This window comes from Hyaena hyaena, unplaced genomic scaffold (genome assembly GCF_003009895.1).
Source record: "Hyaena hyaena isolate Hyena2069 unplaced genomic scaffold, ASM300989v1 scaffold_1306, whole genome shotgun sequence".
NCBI classification, from domain to species: domain Eukaryota; kingdom Metazoa; phylum Chordata; class Mammalia; order Carnivora; family Hyaenidae; genus Hyaena; species Hyaena hyaena.
This window is the reverse complement of record NW_024081946.1, coordinates 379,705-401,374: the sequence shown is the minus strand read 5'-3', so window position 1 is coordinate 401,374 and position 21,670 is coordinate 379,705. Positions and strand designations below refer to the sequence as shown.

Below are 21,670 nucleotides of genomic sequence, written 5' to 3'. Positions count from 1 at the left end.
TGTCTTAATGTTAATGCTTTGCTAGAGGGACTAAGAACCTTAGCTTGACAATAGCTAGACCTCCTGTAATCTGTGAGTCTTTAGCATGTGGAAAATCCCTTAAACTTCCTCTTGACTTCACCTCCCCAAGCCCATAGTATATAATGAGTCATTTTTCACAACCCCAGTGCAGCTCTTTCTGCCCACAGGTCCTGTCCCCGTGCTTTCATAAAATCACCTTTTTACACCAATGACGTCTTTAAGAATTCTTTCCTGGCCATCAGCTCGGAACCCCACCATCACCCCAAAAGGTCATCAGTTATTAGCAGAACTCCCGAAGAACTCAGGAGCCCCAGAATTCTGCAAAGTGAAGGAAGATCATAGACTTAAACGCTATGGTGAATTCTCACTCTCCTCAAAAGGAAGGACAGATTTAAGTCTAAGTTCTTAAGACTTAAGAAGATGGGATATTTGCTTGGATCCTACGAACTCGACAGAACAAGAAGGAAACACACCCAGAATTTCATTTTACATCTGTTCCTTTGCTAAATAGATACACAGGGAATTCTGGTTTGTTCCCTTGGCAAGAAATTGTTAAAAAACAAAACTGAGTAAATTTGAAGATCTAATTGGCTTTAGTAAACAATGCATGAATTGGGCAGCGCTCCACCTAGCAGGTAGAGTGGTGCCCCAAGGAGCTGTGCAAAATGGAAGGCTTTTATAGGAAGGAGGGTGAGGCAAGAGGGTATTAGCAACAGAAAAAAAACAAAAGGATTTTTACTTCTTCTTTTTCGGGGGAAGAGAAGGTCAGGTTTTTTGTTTTTTTGATTTATCACGCAGATGACCTCACCATTTCCTATCAGGAAATTTCAGATGGACTGTTAAAAGGTCACATTGCTGGAATAGGTCTAAACTGTAATTAAGTTTTGGTTTGCTGCTGGGGGGGCAGATGAATTCATTTTAGGCTTGTAATTTCTTCTTTTTAAAAAATGTTTGTTCACAAACTGAGGACTGATGGGTGTGGGGGGGAGGGGAAGGGGGGTGATGGGCATGGAGGAGGGCACTTGTGGGAATGAGCACTGGGTGTTATATGGAAACCAACTTGACAATAAACTATTCGTTAAAAAAAATGTTTGTTCATTTTGAGACAGAGAGAGAGTGCGAGGGAGGGAGGGGCAGAGAGAGAAGCCCAACTCTGGGCTGGTGTTGTGGTGCCTGATGCCCTGAGCTGAAATCAAGAGTTGGATGCTTAACCATCTGAGCCACACAGATGCCTCTGTAATTTCTTCTTCTTTCTGCTTTTCCTTCTCACTTTTTCTTTCTCTTTTCTTTCTTTCTTTCTTTCAACAAAATGATGACTTAGAGTTATTTGCTTTTCTTTTGAATCTTGTCACATCAACAGCACCCTTACCACAAAGTGCAATGCCTGCTTCCTGTACTACAGTGGGAGTATGATCCTGATTCCAGTCCAGGGTGTGGGTTTTTTTCCCCCCACACCAAGCAATTCTCTGACACAATTGTTAGCAGCAATTGCCCCACACTCAATTCTGACACCATCTACCTGGAGATAGGTGAAGGGTTCAGTCTTGTTAGACTGCTCACTCTACCTCCAACTAGTTCAGACCCCAGTCTCAAGTCTGGGCTGTGTCTTGTGCCTCTAACCCACTGGCTGTAGATCACAGGTTTCCCCAAGACCCCCTCCTTGGGTCGATTAATTTGTTAGGGTGTTTCACAGAATTCAGAGAAATATTCTACTCAATAAATCACTGGTTTATTATAAAAGGATAGAAACCAGGAATAGTTATATGGAAGCGATATATAGGGCATGGTATGGGGAAGGGGCATAGAGCTTCTTTGCTTTCTCCAGGTGCACCACTCCCCCCGAGTCTCTACATGTTCATCCACCTGGAGGCCTTGCAAACCCTGTCCTTGTGGGGTTTTATGGAGGCTTCATTTCATAGGTGTGGTTGATGAAAGCATTGGCCTTTAGTGATTGAACTCAAGCTCCACCCCCCTTCCCTCCCAGGAGGTGGGTTGGAGATGGGGCTGAAATTTCTAACCCACTCATCACAAGGTTGGCTCATCTGGCTCACCCCCCATGTTTAGTTTCCCTATAGATTTTCCAACAGTCACCTCGTTAACATCACCAAAGAACCTCAAAAGCTCTCCGCATCTTGGAACTTCCAAGGGTTTTGGAACTTCTGTGCCAGGAAATGGATGAAAATATCCTTCTTATTATAAATCACTACATCACACCAGGAAAAGCTGGTTACCATGGAGACAGTGTCTTTAAAATCAATGTGTTATGAGCACAGCTGATAAGCAGGGCTGGGGTCATTGGTGTGAAACCTCTGCAGCACACAAGGTCTCACGCTTGGTGAGTGTGCTTACGCTTGGTTCCATGCTTTTCTGTTACCATCTTGATATTCTTAATAATTTTATCCCTGAACTTGTGTCTTGTAAGTGAAGCTCACTGAGGTAATGGGACAAGCATTTGAGCAGAGGAGTATGGAAATATGTTTTAGTTTTCCCTTCCTGCCTCAGTGGCATGTAGCATATGCAATGCCCAGGCACACAACATTCTGGTGGACCCGTCCTTGTGAGTTTGGTGAGACGAAAGCAAGTGCAAGGGTAAGTATGTCTATGACTAAGTAGGGCTTCTGACAAGCCAGAGAGGCCAGGCTTTCCATTCAAATGGAATTTGTTTCACATGCAGAGAGAAGGCAGTGGTGTTCTAAAAAACATGAACTTCCAAGGAAACTGTGAACCACTTATGCTGAAAACAATGATATAGAAAGATAGGGCCACCCCCTGCTTCTTTTCCTATCTCTTTTTACTCATCAGTATGCCAATGGTATGCATTGGTAGAATGTGAGCACACAGTAAAACCTTGGTTTGAGAGCATAATTTGTTCTGGAAACACACTTGTAATCCAAAGCACTTGAATATCTGAGTGAATTTCAAGAACCATTGGCTCAGTTGTGATCATGTGACGTTTGATGTCACGTACTACTCCTATGGCAAGGCATTGCTCAGCTTATCAAGTTAAAATTTATTAGAAACGTTTCCTCATCTTGTGGAATACTCCCAGAACAAGTTACTCACAATCCAAGGTTTTACTGTTTAAAGAAGTGACAGAAAACTAGTTGAGTTGGTTTGGTGCAGTGTTTCCACTGTTTTGGTAAGAACAAAATACACATGTATTTGTAGGGGCTAACGAAAGGCAGGCTTCCCCAAAATATGCTACTTTGGCATGCTGGCTATTTTAAATGAAAGGTACTTAAGAAAGCCTGTACAAGAAAGACATTTGAACCCTCCTCTCTGTCCCTCTGAAAGCAGGAAACAAATCTCCCATGTGAAACATACCCTCTCTGTACCAACAGGTAAAGAGACATCCTTATTACCAGAGATGGGAAATTTAGAGCCAAGAAGCCATATAAACAACTCTTGTTACTTTTTACTGATTTACTACTGCAGCCCAGGTTCTGTTTACAATTCCTTACCATTGAAGCTCCCAAACTTCAGTTTTCTCTGTCCTATCTATTGCTCACAGATTTCTTTTCTCTTTGTCTAAAAAGCATAAAAACTGCCCGCCTTGGTCATTTCTTTGGGTCTCACTTTCATTATTGGGTCTCCGTGAGCACGCAGTAAGACTTTGTTGTGTTTTTCTTCTCCTGTTAATCTGACTCACGTAAATTAATTCTTAATCTAGTTGGAACACCTTGGAAAGTCCAGGAAAATTTTTTTTCCATTCTTTCACATGTATCAGCTACAAAATATAAATTGTTATTTTGGCAATTCTATAGACAAGTTAAATGTTCTTATATTTGAATTTAAAATGGGTATTTCCCAACATAAAAATGAATGGCAAAATGTATGCCAATAACTTAAAATTTTAATTTTTATTTACTTAGAATGACATTAAATGACAAATAAGAAAAACATGACAAGTAGAGTGTATGACTGCAGAAAAAATACCTTAATATTTTAGTGCCTTTGGAACAAGAGACTTTAGTGATTTTTGAACAAGAGACTCCACATTTTCCTCTTGCACCCTACCCTGCAAATTATGCAGCTGGCTCTGTATACTGTATATTGGAAAGAGTATTTCCCCATAAATTTCTAGTATTTGTTTCATTTGCTACCTTTTGAGTGAAGATTTGGTAAATGTCACATACTTTGCCACTTCTTTGAACTCCCATGGGGCTGCTGTGTTGTTGGCGAGAATTCCTGCCTTTGCTGGAGCTTCTCATCAGAATCAGATCGCAAATTACAGAATAGGACAGCGGCTCTCCTTTTAGGGAATGTAGCATTTGTTAGGACTGCTTACCATACATTTTGATCCAGAAACATAGAAAGACACGGAAGCTGTAACACATGATGGTGTTTTGGGGTGATGGTGAGATTCAGAGCTGACGACCCTCTAGCAAAACATTATTATAAAGACAGCAGGGAATTCCTGGAGATTAGGCTATTGATAAAATTACGCTTTTTCTTGTAATTGACTAAGATATTTGTAAACTGATGGGGACTCTATCAGTTTAACCATTTGTTTTCTCTCCTTTCCTTTGTTCTTGGGCAACCAGGAGTGCCTGAGGGATGTCACACATTTCCCACCTGGGGGTGGGGAGTGTGGTAATTTATACTTTACCCTCAGCCAGCCTTATGCTCCCTGATCAATGTTCATCAGCCTCATGAGATTTTAAGTCCTAGACCAGGTCTTGGTGTGTTGAATCTTGTCTGCCACCTGGTTTTGTACAGCTCACAAGCTAAGAATGGTTTTCATATTTTTAAATGGTTTAAGAAAAATTTAAAAGAAGAGTAGTATTTCATAATAGGGCAAACTTATTTGCAATTCAGGTTTTAGAGTCGATAAATAGTTTTTTGGAATACAGTGAGGCTCATTCATTTATCTATGGTCGATGGCTCTTTTCTGCTACAATGGCTCAGCCAAGTAGTTGACATAGGGACCTTATGGCCTGCAAAGCCCGAACTCTTTGCTATCTGGGGCTTGACAGAAAAAGTTTGCTTTAGAAAAAAAGACATTCACATGAGGTTCATTGCTGTGGATCTTGCCAGAGATCATCCTGACTGTACAGGGAGCAGTATCCAGGGAAGTTATCTACCTCCAGAAGAATTTGATAGACTCGCCAGTAGGAAACCAGGAATGCGCCATCTAGTGATGGGATTTTTCAATCACAGGAGAATTTCTAATTTTTTTCCAGATTATTTGCCAGATATTTCCAGATTAAAAATGGTGAGATACTCAAAGATTAGGCCTTGTGAATGTTAACATTTAAATGCCACGTGATATTGACTATTACTAGAGTAAAAGTCAATGAAAAGAGATCCCATAAATATATCCCTGTGAATGTAGAAAAAGCATAAAGCTTGAATAATTATTTTTTAGTCATGAGTGAATGGAAACGAGTGCACATCCAATTTTTTATTTATTTGAAAACAAACACCCAACATCTTGTAAAAGTTAACTGGGAAAACAGGTTATTTCTGCTAAAGTAACTTATCATTAAGGGGAGAAAGGGTTTTTATTATTTCTTTGATATAGAATAATGCAATTGTGCAGAATCCTCTCCCAAATTGTTCTTTTCTCAATGGCGGCTAGAAAGGAACCCTTTGTTCTGTTTTGCCACTGGTCATTTTAGATGTCTTTTCTTCAATGGAGTGCACTCTCGATGAAAGAACTTTACCACGTTGATCTATCTCTTCAACCACTGTCTTTACCAGTGTGGTTTTGGATAACTCTAGAAATAAAACACCTGTGAATACACATATTCCAGCTAGAAGATTACATGATGAAGAATTCCAGTGCTCGTTGTAATATAATATGTTATGTACATTTTGGCGAGAGAGCATGTGTAGATTTACAGTAATAGTTTAGGGGGGCGCCTGCGTGGCTCAGTCAGTTAAGCATCTGACTTCGGCACAGGTCATGATTTCACGGTTCGTGAGTTCAAGCTCCGCTGTCAGCTCAGAGCCCAGAGCCTACTTCGGATTCTGTATCTTCCTCTTTCTTTCCCTCCCCTGCTTGTTCTCTCTCTCTCTCAAAAATAAATAAAACATTTAAAAAAAGATTTAGAATAATAGTTTGGTATAATTTCATCCACTTAAAATAATACTTTAAGCTCAGAGCACTTTAGTTAAAATTACTAAAATATAGGCTGTTGCCACGGTAGATGATTGCCATTAACCCAAAAGTACTGGCCTGCAGTAGAAACAGAACTAGATTTAATTACCTTTGGGTGAATTCCCTGAGCCTCCTGATCCAAAGCCCTTTGATCTGGAGCATGAGCTGCAAAAAACAAAAAACAAACAAAAAACCCCCAGTTTTTTCTTTAATATTTCTGGTTATCACTTAAGAAATATTCATTGAGTCATGTGATGAACATGAACTCAGGTGACCTTTGTATGGCAAAAACAGATCTTAATTTTCCATAAAGGAAAATATTAAAATTTTTGTGTAGAGGAAGTGAAAATAATTGTCTTCTCAAGACAGGATATAAAATAACTTTGTTTCCATTCAAATTTTTTTAAAACCAAGAATTCAAAACCTAAGGGGAATATATATATTCATAAACATACGTAATATATTCTATATACACAAATATAAATATGTACTTTTTAAAAAACATGTAGATCCCAGGGGTTTGTATACAGTAGTTTATTTCAGAGCAGCAGTGATATTAGGAACGGAGTGAAAGATGGGTAAAGCCTGGTGGGAAGTAATCGTGAAACCTATAATGATTAACATGGATACCAAATGGGGTCTTCTGCAGGGTTGACTGGGGTCGTCCAAGGCAAATCAGGAAGGGGGTATGTTGTAAAGAACGTGAAGAGGTGACTGGAGGTGGGGACAGTTCTCTGTAGTGCGAACGAAGGAGGCAGGCATGGACCGTGGATGGGCAATCCATGGTTGTGGTTTAAAATAGGTAAAAACTGGGGGTGTTTGGGTGGCTCAGTTGGTTAAGAGTCCAACTCTCGATTTCGGCTTAGGTCATGATCTCACGGATCGTGAGTTTGACCCCCACATTGGGTTCTGGGCTGACATCGCAGAGCCTGCTTGGGATTCTCTCTTTCTCTCTCTCTCTCAAAATAAATAAGTAAAAAAAAAAATTAAAAATAGGTAAAAGCCAGATTTTCAAATGGTGTTACTTACTTCCCGTCTCCATCTATCAGGCGGCAGTAGGTGTCAATTTCCTTTTCCAGGTGGACCTTGATGTCGAGCAGCTGCTCGTACTCCAGTTTCTGGCCCTCCGTCTCGGTTCGGACCTGGTGCAGCTGTTCCTCCAGGGCCCCGATCTGAGCCTGGATCTGGGCGAGCTGCGCGCAGTAGTTCCCTTCGGTCTCGGTCAGGGAGCACTCCAGGGACTGTTTCTGAGGACAGGAGATGTCAGAGCAAGGATGAAGCCACTTTGAGGGCTATGCAGACCAGAGCTTCTCAGCGCACAGCAGCACTGAGTGAGGTTTGGAAATCTGTGGGGCTCGGCACAGCCAGATGGGAGGCACAGAAGCAGGGGAAGTCACAGGCATTTACGGGATGGGGACCCGGGCATGCTGGATGGATGACCAGATATGGCATAAATAGCCTTTTCCCACGAGACTTTGGACTATTCCAGTGGACTTTGGTGATACTTAGGCAATATTTCCTATCATGACCAACCTATGTATTAATACTCTTTGATGGGGATAGCACAATAAGAAATCAAATCGGAAATTTTATATTTTGAAATCACTTATTTATTTTGGGGGTAGCTATTTGTTCAATTCTGCTACTGTCTCCCGAGACCTACTCCACTGCTGCCCCAAGGCCTTGTGTGCTGCTGTTTCTTTTTCTTCTCTGTCCCAGATTTGCTGTTCTGATTCAAAGGCCTTTGATGAAGTACTTGAGATTGAATGAGTGCCTTAACAGGGGAGGGCTTTCAACCCAAGGGATATATTTCATAACCTGGTACACGTCATTATTTCCACACTACTCTTTTGAATATTATACCTCCTCCTTTCCACTCACATAGTCTGTCATTTGTCTTGACACATGATGTCTACTTTAATTAAAGTAATTTTCCTCTTTCCCTTATCATAGGTAAGGACGTCTGGGTGGTCATTACGTCTCCTGATATTAGTTATTATCTGAGTGTCCACCCCCATTTCCACCCTTTCATTTTCCTTTTCTTCGCCTGATCTTATATTGTTTAAAACAAAATGTATTTATCAAGGGAAGGTGCAAGCCTCTGTCTCTTTCGTTACATGTTCTTGAGTAGTTAGGCCCAAGTATTTACCTATTACATATATATTTAATTAAAAATACTTCCATTTTTCCTTTCTTTTGCTGTCATGACAGTATAGTGGTTTTTAAAATTTTTTGTATTGCTAAATAGATCATCTATTCATTTTTTTTTTTTTTCTGAGAGAGAGAGACAGCATGAACAGGGGAGGGTCAGAGAGAGAGGGAGACACAGAGTCCAAAACAGGCTCCAGACTCTGAGCTAACTGTCAGCACAGAGCCCAATGCGGGGCTCGAACCCACGAACTGCGAGATCATGACCTGAGCTGAAGTCGGACGCTTAACCAACTGAGCCACCCAGGAGCCCCTATTCATTCTAAGATAAAGAGGGAGTTATGAAATATTCATCATAACAGGCAGAAATGGATGGGGTTTAATGGGCTAAGAACCACTGACTTAATGAATAGGCCAACTGGTGCATTATCTGGGAAGTGCTGGGCTCTCTGGGGCAAAGGAGTGGAGGGTGAACTGGATGGTACTGGGGAGGAGGAGGCACCGAGAGGCAAGACGTCAGCAAGGTGTGTGCTCTCCTGTTTGAAACTTTAATTTTCTTGAGGATGTGTCCTCAGGTGGTACTCCTTTTTAAGGTTGCTAATTCTCTTCTTAATCAGAGGGGACAGCATCCCTCTCTTTATAGCCTTCCACTGTAAAGGTTAGCTCATAGATGAGGAAGGAGGACCCACATGCATATGTAGGACCAATACATCTGCATGTATTCCTATTCATACCACAGGAAGCATACGAGAAGTTTCTGTATTTAGACAACTTCGAACTTACATGCGATTTGTAAGTACTAAACCATAGAAGATCATGCTTAGAATTCATCTTATGGCAAAAGAATCTCAAGTATGGAAGTTAGGTTCTATGCCACGATTATTCTATAATTCAGTTATGTTGTCTGTTAAGATGGGCTCTGTGTGTGTGTGTGTGTGTGTGTGTGTGTGTGTGTGTGTGTGTGTATTACCTCCTGAGCCCAAACTGTGCTCCTACTGGCTACACAGAATTAACTACTTTCTAACATTATCTCCTATGTGAAAATGCTTCCATGTTGATGTGGGAGCTCAGGAGTTTATTTCTTTCAGCATAACTCAAAAACAAGAGGGAAGATTGTGCCCAGGGGTACAGTGGCAAGAACAGGTTGCCAAGAACAGGGATACAGGGCTCCAGCGGCAGGAAGGAAGGGAACGGGGAAGAGAAGCGGGCTTCAGGAGAGGCAGGGAGTGTTGGGCACCAGCCATCAGTGGTGACCAGGGTCAGGAGAAGAGGGGCGCCCTGGTTAAGTTAGTCTCCAATCTAAACAACATATAGTAAGAGAGCACTGCACCTTTCTAGGGTGGCGAAGTCAAAATAGTTTTCCTAGGGGCGCCTGGGTGGCTCGGTCGGTTAAGCCTCTGACTTTGGCTCAAGTCTTGATCCTATGGTTTGGGAGTTTGAGCCCTGCAGCGGGCTCTCTGCTGTCATCACAGAGCCCATTTTGGCTCCTCTGTCCCCCTCTTTCTCTGTCCCTCCCCTGCTTGCATTTTTTTCTCTTTCAAAAATAAATAAACAGTAAAAAAAATAAAAAGAAATAGTCTTCCTATAATTTTGAGTCATCTTTACCTTCTCTGCCCACTGCACTCATTCGTATTAATAGTGGTTCTTTCCTTTGGGTTACAACCTGGTGTCCTCAGGGAGTGTGAACTCTCTGATGAGGACAGGAGCACGTGGGCCACATGTATGCGGTAATTGTCAAAATCAAGCTTTTTGGGGACTGCCAGCTCACACCCCAGAAGGGAAGCCAGTTTTAGTCCTGGATCGTCTCCATGGTAACCTGTGAAATAACTGGCAAGGAGGTGCCAGGGTGGCTGAATGCCCAGCTCTGGGAGGTGGGTGGGGAGGAAGAGTCTGAGGGTGCTCATAGGGATTCAGATATGTACCCTCTTTTCCACTGCTGGATGAAAAGCACCACCATGGCTTTAACTGGCCTTCCTCAGTACCAGGAGCTAGATCGGCCTTGTGTGGCCCCCTGACATTGGCTTGACATTCTTTTTTCAGGTGGAGCAATACTGCTGCCGCTTGCTTTGTGGGGCTCCAGGAAGGAAGGGGCCCTGTGAAATGTGGGTTATTTTCATGAACCGGGCGCTGAGCACCGGCCGGGAAGGAAATCCTCAGTGATCTCGGGAGGAAGATCTGTCTCTCTTTCTGAGTGTCTCAGTGTCTGTCTTCCCTGCTCTTTTCCGCTCTAAGTATTTGTAGGTAAAGCAAAGCTCTAACAGGGAAGGAGGGCTTCGGTTCGGGTCGCAAAATGTAGGCTGACCCGCGCCCTCGCCTACCATTGCCAGGAGCGACTGCAGCTCTATCTCCAGGGTCTGCAGGGTACGCTTCATGTCGGTCAGCTCGCTCCTGGCCGAGGTGGCGGCGCCCGCGTGGTCGGAGATCTGCTGCTGCAGGGTGGCGCTCTGGAAGGCGGGGTGCAGACGGGTGAGCGGGCCTGCGCCCACCCGGGCGGGCCGTCCGGGCTGGGGGGTGGTGGGTGGGCAAGGGGGGCGGCCTCACCTTCTCGTTGAACCAGGCCTCCGCGTCCCTGCGGTTCTGCTCGGCCAGGTCTTCGTACTCGGCCCGCATGTTGTTCAGCAGCACCGTGAGGTCCACCCCAGGCGCCGCGTTCATCTCCACGTTCACGTTCCCGCCGGCCGCGCACTGCAGGGCCTTCATTTCCTGCAGGGAGACGTGAACTTGACCCTGGGGCAGTTCATGTGCAGTGTGTGCGACTGCTTCTCCGCGCTGGCGCTGCTAGACTGGTGGCCTGACTTCCCAGCCCTCTGCCCTGTGACTCTTCATCTCCCCATTTCTCTTTCCGTGTTTCCTTTCCTTTCCCTCCTCCATAATTCTCCCTTTTGGGACAGGTAGATTTGGTCGTGTTTTAGGTGTTTCTGTCATAGGGTGTTTTCTGAAAATCTTTCATCCATTGTTTTGGAGACTATTTGGGGGAGGGGGGGACGGGAGATAACCATTAAAAAAAAAAAAGGCATATGAAGCTGCCTGGTATAAGGTGTCAAATAATGGGTTCATTATTGTGCACGGTTCAACATTAAAGCTAGGCTCACTAAGTGGAGAAAACAGTGACATTTTTTCCTAGCGAGAGAGGACTTTAGTGAGAAGGTTGACCTCAAGATAAGCTTTTATGAATGAAAGAAATAATGCAGTGCAAACAAAAAGGGGTGTATTAAAAAAGCAATGTACCATTTTCAAATGGATAGAATATTATATCAGCCTAAAAAATGGAAGGGTACAGATCAAATGGTTAATATTTATTACCTCGGGGGATGAAATTAGAAGGGCAGAGAGTAGAAGAAAGAGAATTCTTTATAAATGCCTTGGCATTGTTTGAATTATAATGAGTACGGAATATTCTTATAATGCAACGCCACCCCCACCCCCCCGAAGTATTTAAAATGCAGAGAATGGTGATTTGACCAGAAGTCAAGCTTCTCCTACCTCTTCATGGTTCTTCTTGAGGTACCTCATTTCTTCGCTCAGGGATTCATACTGCAGCTCCTGGTCGGTCCTGCACAGCGTCAGTTCGTCCAGGACTCGCCGCAGCCCATTGATGTCAGCCTCTGTGTTTTGGTGAAGGGCGAGCTCATTTTCGTACCTTGGGGGCATTAAACGAATTTCAGCACAAGTTAGACTCCCTCGAGAGGCGGGAAAATAGAACCTCAATTGCTTTAAGCTGAACACTGGAAATTGAATTGGGACTCAAAATATTATAAAAGTATACAAAGAAAGCCTTCCTCCACTCCTCACATCCAGTTCTTTGCAGGATAATCGACACTTACTTAGTGACACAAATTCTGATAGCGGATCTCAATAAAATAAAAATATTGCATTTTATTATTTTTATTAAAAATTTTAAAAAATGTTTATTTATTTTTGACAGAAAGAGAGAGACACACACACAGATAGAGCATGAGTGGAGGGAGGGGCAGAGAGAGAAGGAGATACAGAATCCGAAGTGGGCTCCAGGCTCCGACCTGTCAGCACAGAGCCCAGTGTGGGGCTCGAACTCATGAAATGCAAGATCATGACCTGAGCCGAAGTCTGACACTTAACCGACCACTCAGGTGCCCCAAAATGTGACGTTTTATTTATTTATTTTTAATTTAATTTAATTAAAAATTTTTTGCCAGTTTAGAATTTCATCTTAGTTACTATTTTTCCTTACTTAATGCATATTTATGAGCATCTACTTTGTGCTTGGCTCTACTCCAGGCAGGCATAGAAATACAATGATATTTTGTCAAAGAATAGAATAAATATGTATAAATTGTGAGTATAGCTGATTGTAATATTATAATGTGCTTTGTGCTATATGGTATTGTAGTATTATAACATGTGTTACTTCTTATCATCTTTTATAGTGTATACTACTTGGGATAAAATTGAAATTTTATTTAGCATATTAAATAGACAGGAAACATTTTCTAGAGAGTGATTGTTTTCCATCACTTACTTTAGCCGGAAATCATCAGCAGCCAGTCTGGCATTGTCAATATGCAGAATTACGTTAGCGTTAGCCATAGTCGAAGAGATAACCTAGAAGTCAAAAGGGAGGACGCAACAAATAAGCCAGACTTTACAATTTATCAGAAAATAAAAATGGGATACAATTAACTTTTGCATAAAAATCCTATTTCCTTAAGTAATAGCCAAAATACTTAACATTTTAATTTAAAAAATTACAAGTATGGTTATTTCTTCTCATATAATCACATAACTTTTAGAATGTGACACTTATCAATGAATATATTTCAAAACTAGTAACATAAAATTTTTTTTAATGTTTATCTACTTTTGAGGGAAAGAGAGAGAGAGGCAGAGGCATGAGTTGGGGAGGGGCGGAGAGAGAGGGAGACACAGAATCTGAAGCAGGCTTCAGGCTCTGAGCTGTCAGAACAGAGCTGAACACGGGACTCAAATTCACAGACTGCGAGATCATGACCTGAGCTGAAGTTAGACACTTAACCAACTGAGCCACCCAGGCGCCCCACTAGTAACATTTTTTTAAATTACATTTTTTAAAAAGTTCATTTATTTTGAGAGAGAGAGGGAACGTGAGCAGGAGAGGGGCAGAGAGAGAGAAAGAGACTCTCTAGCAGGCTCCACACTGTCAGCGTGGAGTCTGATGTGGGACTCAGACTCACAAATTGTGAGATCATGACCTGAGCCGAAATCAAGAGTTGGCCACTTAACCGACTGAGCCACCCAAGTGCCCCTCAAACCTAGTAACATTTAAGTTAGTTAAAAATCATGATTCAAAGTGCGTATTTTTGACTAATAGGAAGAATGTTTTATCAAAAGAAATAATAAATATGATATAAATGACAGACAATAGGGGCACCTGGGTGGCTCAGTCAGTTAAGCGTCCAGCTTCAGCTCAGGTCATGATCTCATGGTTTGTGGGTTTGAGCCCTGCATTGGGTTCTGTGCTGACAGCTCAGAGCCTGGAGCCTGTTTCAGATTCTGTGTCTTCCTCTCTCTCTGCCCCTCCCCCACTAGTGCTCTGTTTTTCTCTGTCTCAAAATTCAATAAAAAAACCAAAAATTTAAATAAATGACAGATAACAGTTATGAAGCCATTTCCTTTTCCAGTTTTATGTCTTTGGCTATGTAATCCTTAGTTTTACATACTTTGAGTATTTCCAAATTTGCAATTTCTCACCTTATTCTTAAGTTCTTCAATTACTTGGTGGTATCTGCTGTAGTCATGATCAAGTCCACGGCAAGATCCAGGTCCGTATTTATCATACCAGCCCTTGATTTTTCTCTCTAGTTCAGCATTTGCCTCCTCCAGAGCTCGCACGTTTTCCAGGTAGGATGCCAGGCGGTCGTTAAGATTCTGCATGGTCACCTTCTCGTTCCCAGACAGAAGTCCCCCTTCACTTCCAGCAAAGCCAGCACAAGCAGCGTTTCCAAGGACACCACCAGCATGGTTCCCCCCAGGAGCATTGCCCAGGCCCCCTCCCAAGGCACAGGAAAATCCACTTCCAGCAACAGAGCCGCCGCATGCATTACTGCCTGCAAAGCTTGAGCCTCCACTGGATGGTCTGACAGATCTAGCTCCAGACCATAAGTAAATATGCCTCGACCCACTTGAAAATCGGAGAGACATGATAGAATGAGAAACGTTCCCCCTGTCTGGAAGAAGATAGCTGTAACTTCAAAGGAGAACAGAATATCACGTGCCGATGATGTCTTTGGGCTTTTATACACAATTGTTGGGGTGTTTCTACTTGAGTTATGCATGCCAGAAGAAAAATGGCATCATTCAGATTAGCATGAAATTATGTATAATTAGGTAATTTTTTTTTTTTTTTTTTTGTAAATTGATGTCTAACATCCCTGGCTATTGCTTCAGGATATTTGTTATCTTAAATATAACAGGGCTCATTCTATATTAAGTTCATTATTTTAACTTTTAATTTTGGGTGAGTAATCCTTTACTTTCATCTAGACCCTAGGAATATACTGTCATTATCTGGCACCAGATATCATAAAGTTTTAAAAGGTAAGTAAGATTGTGATAGGGTACCATCAGCTACAGTAGGGTCTTAATTATCAGAGAGGTATATAAATAGGTATATAAAGGTATATAAAGAGGTATATGTTAACTAAAGAAACATATTTCATCCCACCATAGCAAAAAAATTATTAAAAATAATATGATCCTCATAGTTTCTCTGGCCTTAACATGATTGTAACATTTATTTATTACCTTGAACAATAACATCAGTATTGACTGGTTCCTTTAGTTAACGTGTGAATAGCTACTCTAGCTGGTGTTCAAAGCTGAATATAAAAATGAAGACATGATGGGAAGTAAATGCAGAGATGAAAAAGATATGGGCACAGTCTTTAAGAAATCTACAGTCAGCATCAGGCAGAAGCTAGATCGTGTTTAACCTTCTGTGTCAAAGAGTCTGGGATGACTGGGGGGTGTGTGTGTGTGTGGAGGCGTGTGAGCAGATCCAGCTGAGAGGGCAGGAGAGATGAGCAAGAAGTGACCTGAGAAGCCTCCTGAGGCAATGGCCAGTGAGCTGGAGGCGAAGAAGGTGGAGAGGACAGGAAAAGGAGGGGTAGAAGAGACTTGGTTGGGCTTGACCGGCTCCAGGTTCTTTGGTGAAGACAGGTGTAGAATTGTTTTGCCGTTAGGATAGTCAGGGTGTCTTCTGGAACTGGGTTGGCATAAGCAGTCTGAAGCCTGGTCACCTGGCACTGTGGCTGCCATTGGCATGGCATTTAAATGTGTTTTCTGGGCAAAGTTGTAGGATTTTTGTAGAGCTGCAAAGGGCCTTAAGATGTTACCTAATTCAGCCCTTTTGTCGGAGGAGGCCACTGAGACCCACAAATCTTAAACAGCTTGTTCAGAGTCACCACATGCCAGGTGAAGACTTGGCATATGTTCTAGATAGCCTTGAGGTTCTGGCATCCTGAGTGTATTTTATTTTACTTATTTATTTATTTTAATTTGTTTAATGTTCGTTTTTGAGGGTGAGGGGAGAGAGAGAGAGTGTGCATGCACTAGCAGGGAGGGACAGAGAGAGAGGGAGGTGGGTACAGAGGATCCAAAGCAGGCTCTAGCACTGACAGCAGCAAGTCTGATGCACAGTTTGAACTCACAAAATATGAGATCATGACCTGAGCTGAAATTAGATGCCTAACCAATTGAGCCACCCAGGCGCCCTTTATTGATTGCTTTATTTTTAAAAATTTATTTTATTTATTTATTTATTTATTTATTTATTTATTTATTTACAGAGCATGCATGCACGATGCACGAGCAGGGAAGGGGCAGAGAGAGAGGGAGAGAAGGAATCCCAAGCAGGCTCCCCGATTTCTGTGCAGAGCCTGTCGGTGCAGAGCCTGTCGTGGGACTCGATCTCACAAACCGTGAGATCATGTGACCTGAGCCGAAATCAAGAGTCAAATGCTTAACTGACTGAGCCACCCCATCATAAGTGTATTTTAGATACAAATAATTTTTCTAAATTATCTATGCCCATACAATTACCTATTTTACATATTGCCATCAATATTCTTAACATGTTGTATTAATTGTCAGATTACTCTTTTAAGTTATTGAATTCTTGGAATTAAAATATTAAAGAATTAGAATATCAAAACATGAAGTATTGAAAATCTCTTCAGTGCCTGATTAACTGTAAATAATAATTAGACAAATTGTTGGTGTAATGTGTATGCATCCTGCATATGTAAAAAAAATTTCCAAAGAACATTTTGTGACAAAGGAAGGAAAGACACTTTTTTATTTTTTAATTTTTATTTATTTAGTTATTTATTTTTAAAAAGTTTTTTTTTAAAAGCTTATGTTGAAATAACTTGTTTCCCCGATTAGTATCACCCTCAATTATCCCTGCCCTTCTATTTCCACCAGGGGGCAGTGCTCACCTGCAAATGGATGTAGTTTGGCAGACTACCCCACGTCAGCCTGGGTCCCACATGCCTGCAGTTGGAAATGATTAAACCTTTGGTAGGAAGCAACCTCGTTTGTCTTCTCAAAGTTCCAGAGCACGATGAGTATAAAGACAAGATTTCCTTACATTTATATGGTGCTTTTCAGATTCCAGAAGGATCTCATTTGATCCTTATAATGAATCTGGGAATTAGGAAAAGCAATCTCCTTCCTCTGATTTAAAGATGAGGAAACTGAGGACAGGGACTCCTCAAGGAGTGGGTCAGGCCAGAAGGAGCCTTGTGATGGTGTGGTGGTCTTGTCATTAAATAGTTGTCCTTGGGGCGCCTGGGTGGCTTAGTCGGTTAAGCGTCCGACTTTCGCTTTGGTCATGATCTCGCTGTTCTTGGGTTCGTGCCCCGCGTCTGTCTCTGTGCTGTCTGCCAGCTCTGAGCCTGGAGCCTGTTTCAGTCTGTGACTCCCTCTCTCTCTGACCCTCCCCTGCTCACGCTGTCTCTCTCTCTCCTAGCAATAAATAAAAATATTTTAAAAAAATAAATAAATAGTTGTCCTAAAGTCAGACGGAAGTAACTCAAACGATGCCAAAATCTCTCTTTAATGGAAAACGTAAGCCTATTTTTTACAAAATTCTTTTCAGAACTAGAAAGTTCATAGTAAAGTGACACTTCTGACTGCAGTCATGTTGCCTGCCGGATGTCATTCATTCAGTTTTTATGTTGTCGTTCATTCAAGGATTTAATGAGCACCTATGATGTATGGGGCACTATATTGATGCCAGGGCATCCAGAGGAAAGACAATAAATGCCTCCCAAGCTTTTATCATGAAGAATGCTGCTGTGAACATGGCACATATGAATATCTCTTCAAAACCTTAGTAGCAGTTCTTCTGGCTTTAGACTCAGAAGTGAAATTGCTGGATCAAACGGTACTTTGTTTTTAATGTTCTGAGGAATCATCATTCTGATTTCTGCAGCGCCTGTCTCATTTTTCATTTCCATCAGGAGGGCACAAAGCTTCCAGATTCTCCACAACCTTGCCAATACTTGCTATTTTCTATTTTGTTTTTTTAAGTAGGCTCCAAGCCCAGCGCGGGGCTTTAACTCATGACGCTGAGATCAAGACCTGATCAAGATCAAGTATCAGATGCTTAACTGACTGAGCCACCCAGGTGCTCCCCTCCCTTTTTTTGATGGTAGCTTTCCTAATGCGTGTGAAGTGGTATCTCATGGTAGTTTTGCTTTGCATTTTCCTAATGACTAGAGATGTTGAGCATCTTTTTATGTGTTTACTGGCCATATCCAACTTGCTTTTATCTTTACAACTGATTTCAATCTACAGAAATGCATTTTGGTGCCATTTTGTTTTCCAAAGATTTATTTATATATTTATATATATTTAAGTAATCTCTACACTCAATATGGGGTTTGAACTCATGATTCCCAGATCAAGAGTTGTATACTCTACCAACTAAGCCAGCCAGGCGCCCCTGGTGCTATTTTGTTTTCTAGTCTTTCCTTCAAATTTCTTACTTTAGAAACCTTACAGAGGCTCTATAGATCAAAACTTGAATGAGAGTTCCTCTTTCAAAAAGGTCATTAGCTTCGTCCTGGCCCTGCTAACCTGTGAACCTATATATTCATGCTTTTCAAGCATTTCTCCCGAGAGAAAATATTCTGAGTAGGAAAGGTTAATAAGAAGCTTAGGATGTGATTTTTTCTTTGCTAAAATCCTGAAGGACAAGACTATTTTCAGAACACTATTCAAATTCTTCTCCCAGATAATGTCCAATATTTGTACTCATTCACAATAATTCCCTTTCTAACTGCTGCTAGGCTGCAAAGATCTCTTATTCAGTGTTGGGGTGTGAGACAATGTTTGTGTTTTTATTTAGAGACACTGAAAATCAATGTGATCACTCAAAGAGTTCTTCTGCCTTTGGCGTGGCTTTCTGTGGGACAACCTGGTTCAAAAAATATCCTTAAAAAATATCCTTCATACCTGGTTTCCAGGCTGGACTTATTTTTGTTGTGATAACTCGCTTCTCTTTGTCACTCAAAGACACAGCATGGGTCATTTGCATCATGATCAGGATGACCACAGCTGTAGCTTTTAGGGATGGTGAGCTATCCCATACCTTTGGGACAATCATCTGGTCCTTCCTACTCACCTTCACAAACCTCTTGCTCTGTTGGACCTCAGGTTCACAGGATTAGATTAGTTCTAATCCTTTGTGACACACTCTTAACCACTATTCCTACTGTCTGGATTTTTGTTTTGAGAGCAACCTGACCTCGATCTCTACCCTGTGGAAGACCATGTTAATGATCACCTACTCTAATAACAACTTATTGTGATGCTCATGCCCATTTTTGGAGAAACTATTTAGCCAATAAGTGTATTTCTCTGAGGATGAACAGAATGTTGTTTTTTTGTTTTGTTTTGTTTTTGCTTAATAAAACCCTTATTTATTTGGACTTATCTAATACATACCAGGAGCATGCATTATAAACACGCTTATATACTTTTATAAAGAAAGAATAAAAGCAGATATATTGAAGAAACAGAATTAAAAATTTACAGCAGTTACCAAATTTCAGTACCATCTTTCTCACTTGTTTTGATAATATTTGAAAAATATTTTTCAAGATGTACAACATAGCAATTTGACCACTCAATACTCATGCTGTGCTTACTACAAATGTAGTAGTAGCTCCCATCTGTCACCATGCAATGCAGTTACAATACCACTGACTGTGTTCCTATGCTGTACCTTTCATTCCTGTGACTTATTCATTCTACAACTGGAAGCCTGTATCTCTTATTCCCCTTTACTCATGTCTCCTCACTACATTCCCCTCTGGCAACCATCAGTTTGTTCTCTGTATTTAAGGGTCTGTTTCTGTTTTTGTTTGTTCATTTGTTTTGTTTTTTGGATTCCACAAATTTGGATTCCAAATTTGGATTTGGATTCAAATCATATGCTATTTCCGTCTAACTTATTTCATTTAGCAAAATACCCTCTAGGTCCATCAATGCTGTTGCAAATAGTAAGATATCTCGTCCTTTTTATGGCTGAGTAATATTCCATCATATATAATGGAATGTGATATATATACACATATATATGTATAAATATACCACATCTTTATCCATTCATCGATGGACAGTTAGATTGCTTCCATATCTTGGCTATTGTAAATAATGCTGTAATAAACATAATAAACATAGGGGCGCATTTATCTTTTCCAATTAATTCATTTTCTTTGGGTAAATACCCAGTAGTGGAATTACTGGATCATATAGTATTCTTATTTTTTTAGTTTTTGAGGGAATTCCTACTATTTTCCACAGTGACTGCACCAGTTTCATTCCTGCAAACAGGGCACAAGGGTTCTTTTTTGCCACATCCTTGCCAACACCTGCTATTTCCTTTCTTCTTCATTTTAGCCATTCTGACAGGTGTGAGGTGATATCTCACTACAGGTTTGATTTGTATTTCCCTGATAATTAGTGATGTTGAGCATCTTCTCATGTCTTTGCTGGCCATTTGTATAGTCTTCCTTGGAGAAATGTGTTTCTATCTTGTCCCACTTTTAACTGGATTTTTTTGTTTTTTGTGTGTGTGTGTGTTTTGGGTTGTGTAAGTTCTTTATATATATTTTGGACATTAACCCCTTATTGGATATATCACTTGCAAATATCTTTTCCCACTCAGTAGATTGTTTTTTCATTTTGTCGATGGTTTGCTATGCAAATAGAATACTGTTTCTTCAATGTCTATTCCATGGTGGTAATTTTTTAAGGGCTTTATAGGCAGTAGCCCACTTATCCCCACAATCTCTTCTGAAGTAGTTATTGTCCCTACTGTATAGGGACAATTGTATTGTACAGATAAGAAAACTGAGATTCAGAAGGGTTGAAGTACTTTGTCCAAAACTTACATTATTTGTAAATGCCACTAACAGGATATAAAATCCAGGAACCATTGAATTTGGAATGCATGCTTAAAGCCACAAATGACCTCTTTCCCTAATTCTCCTTCTCCAGATGCAAGGTAGATGGGATACCTTATTTAAGGTCCTTACTCAAGCTATTTCCCCTATAAACCTGACCATAACTAACTTACTTCTCCATGCCCCAGGAAAATCAAGCCATCATAGACATCAAGGTCATAGTGCAAAGCTTTAAGAGGTTTCTCCTTTCTGGAGAAACCAGGTTTGCTGTTTGGTATGATTCCACCTGAGTGCCAGAATTTGCTCTGCGAGTCTCACTGGACACTGTCCTGCTTAAATAGCAAGACTCTGTCACAACTTCAGAATTTGCAAGAATGTGAACAGGATTTTTTAAATAGCTACATGATAAACCCATGTAGTAAGAGTAGTACAGTTAGCAATTTTTTTAAACTATAAATATCAATGTCCCTGCTGAAATCAAACTTGTTCAGACTGTCTTTATTAAACTGTAGTTTGAGTCCAGTTGAGAAAATTCTAATTTTTTTTCCAGTTTTATTGATATAATTGACATACAGCACTGTTTAAGTGTACAGTATGAACAACCTATACAGTGAAATGGACACCACAGTTAACATCTAAAAAGAAAGTCGTTATTTACCAGAGATAAAGCAGTTATTTCACTGGAGAAAATGTAATATAAATAATTAAGAAGGTACTGGAAGACTAAGCACGTAAGAAGACAGAACTACCATGATTCAGACCTTACAGGAATGAAGGGTTAACATCCAACCAGGTAAAGAGCTCTGATCAGCTGATATCCCTGCTTGGGGTGGGGGTTAGGCAGGTAGTGGTGGTAGGGCTGAGTAGAAGAGACGAAGCTTAATAACAAACACAACTATTTCATAGTAATGTATTTATATTTGTGTCACTGAATAAGAAAATACTTATTTCTCGAGAATAAGGAAAA

The 21,670-nt window shown here is 41.0% G+C and overlaps 1 protein-coding gene across 1 annotated transcript; it reads right to left on the bottom strand.

Annotated features, from left to right (window-relative positions):
• Positions 1-5,502: 5,502 nt before the first annotated feature.
• On the bottom strand, positions 5,503-14,428 carry KRT28 (keratin 28). The gene is made up of 8 exons (XM_039223300.1): positions 13,979-14,428; positions 12,771-12,853; positions 11,756-11,912; positions 10,814-10,975; positions 10,591-10,716; positions 7,154-7,371; positions 6,234-6,289; positions 5,503-5,741 (listed from the first exon to the last, which is right to left on the bottom strand). The coding sequence occupies exons 1-8, from the start codon at positions 14,426-14,428 to the stop codon at positions 5,599-5,601; spliced, it is 1,395 nt and encodes a 464-aa protein (XP_039079231.1). The 3' UTR covers positions 5,503-5,598.
• Between the last annotated feature and the right edge of the window lie 7,242 nt (positions 14,429-21,670).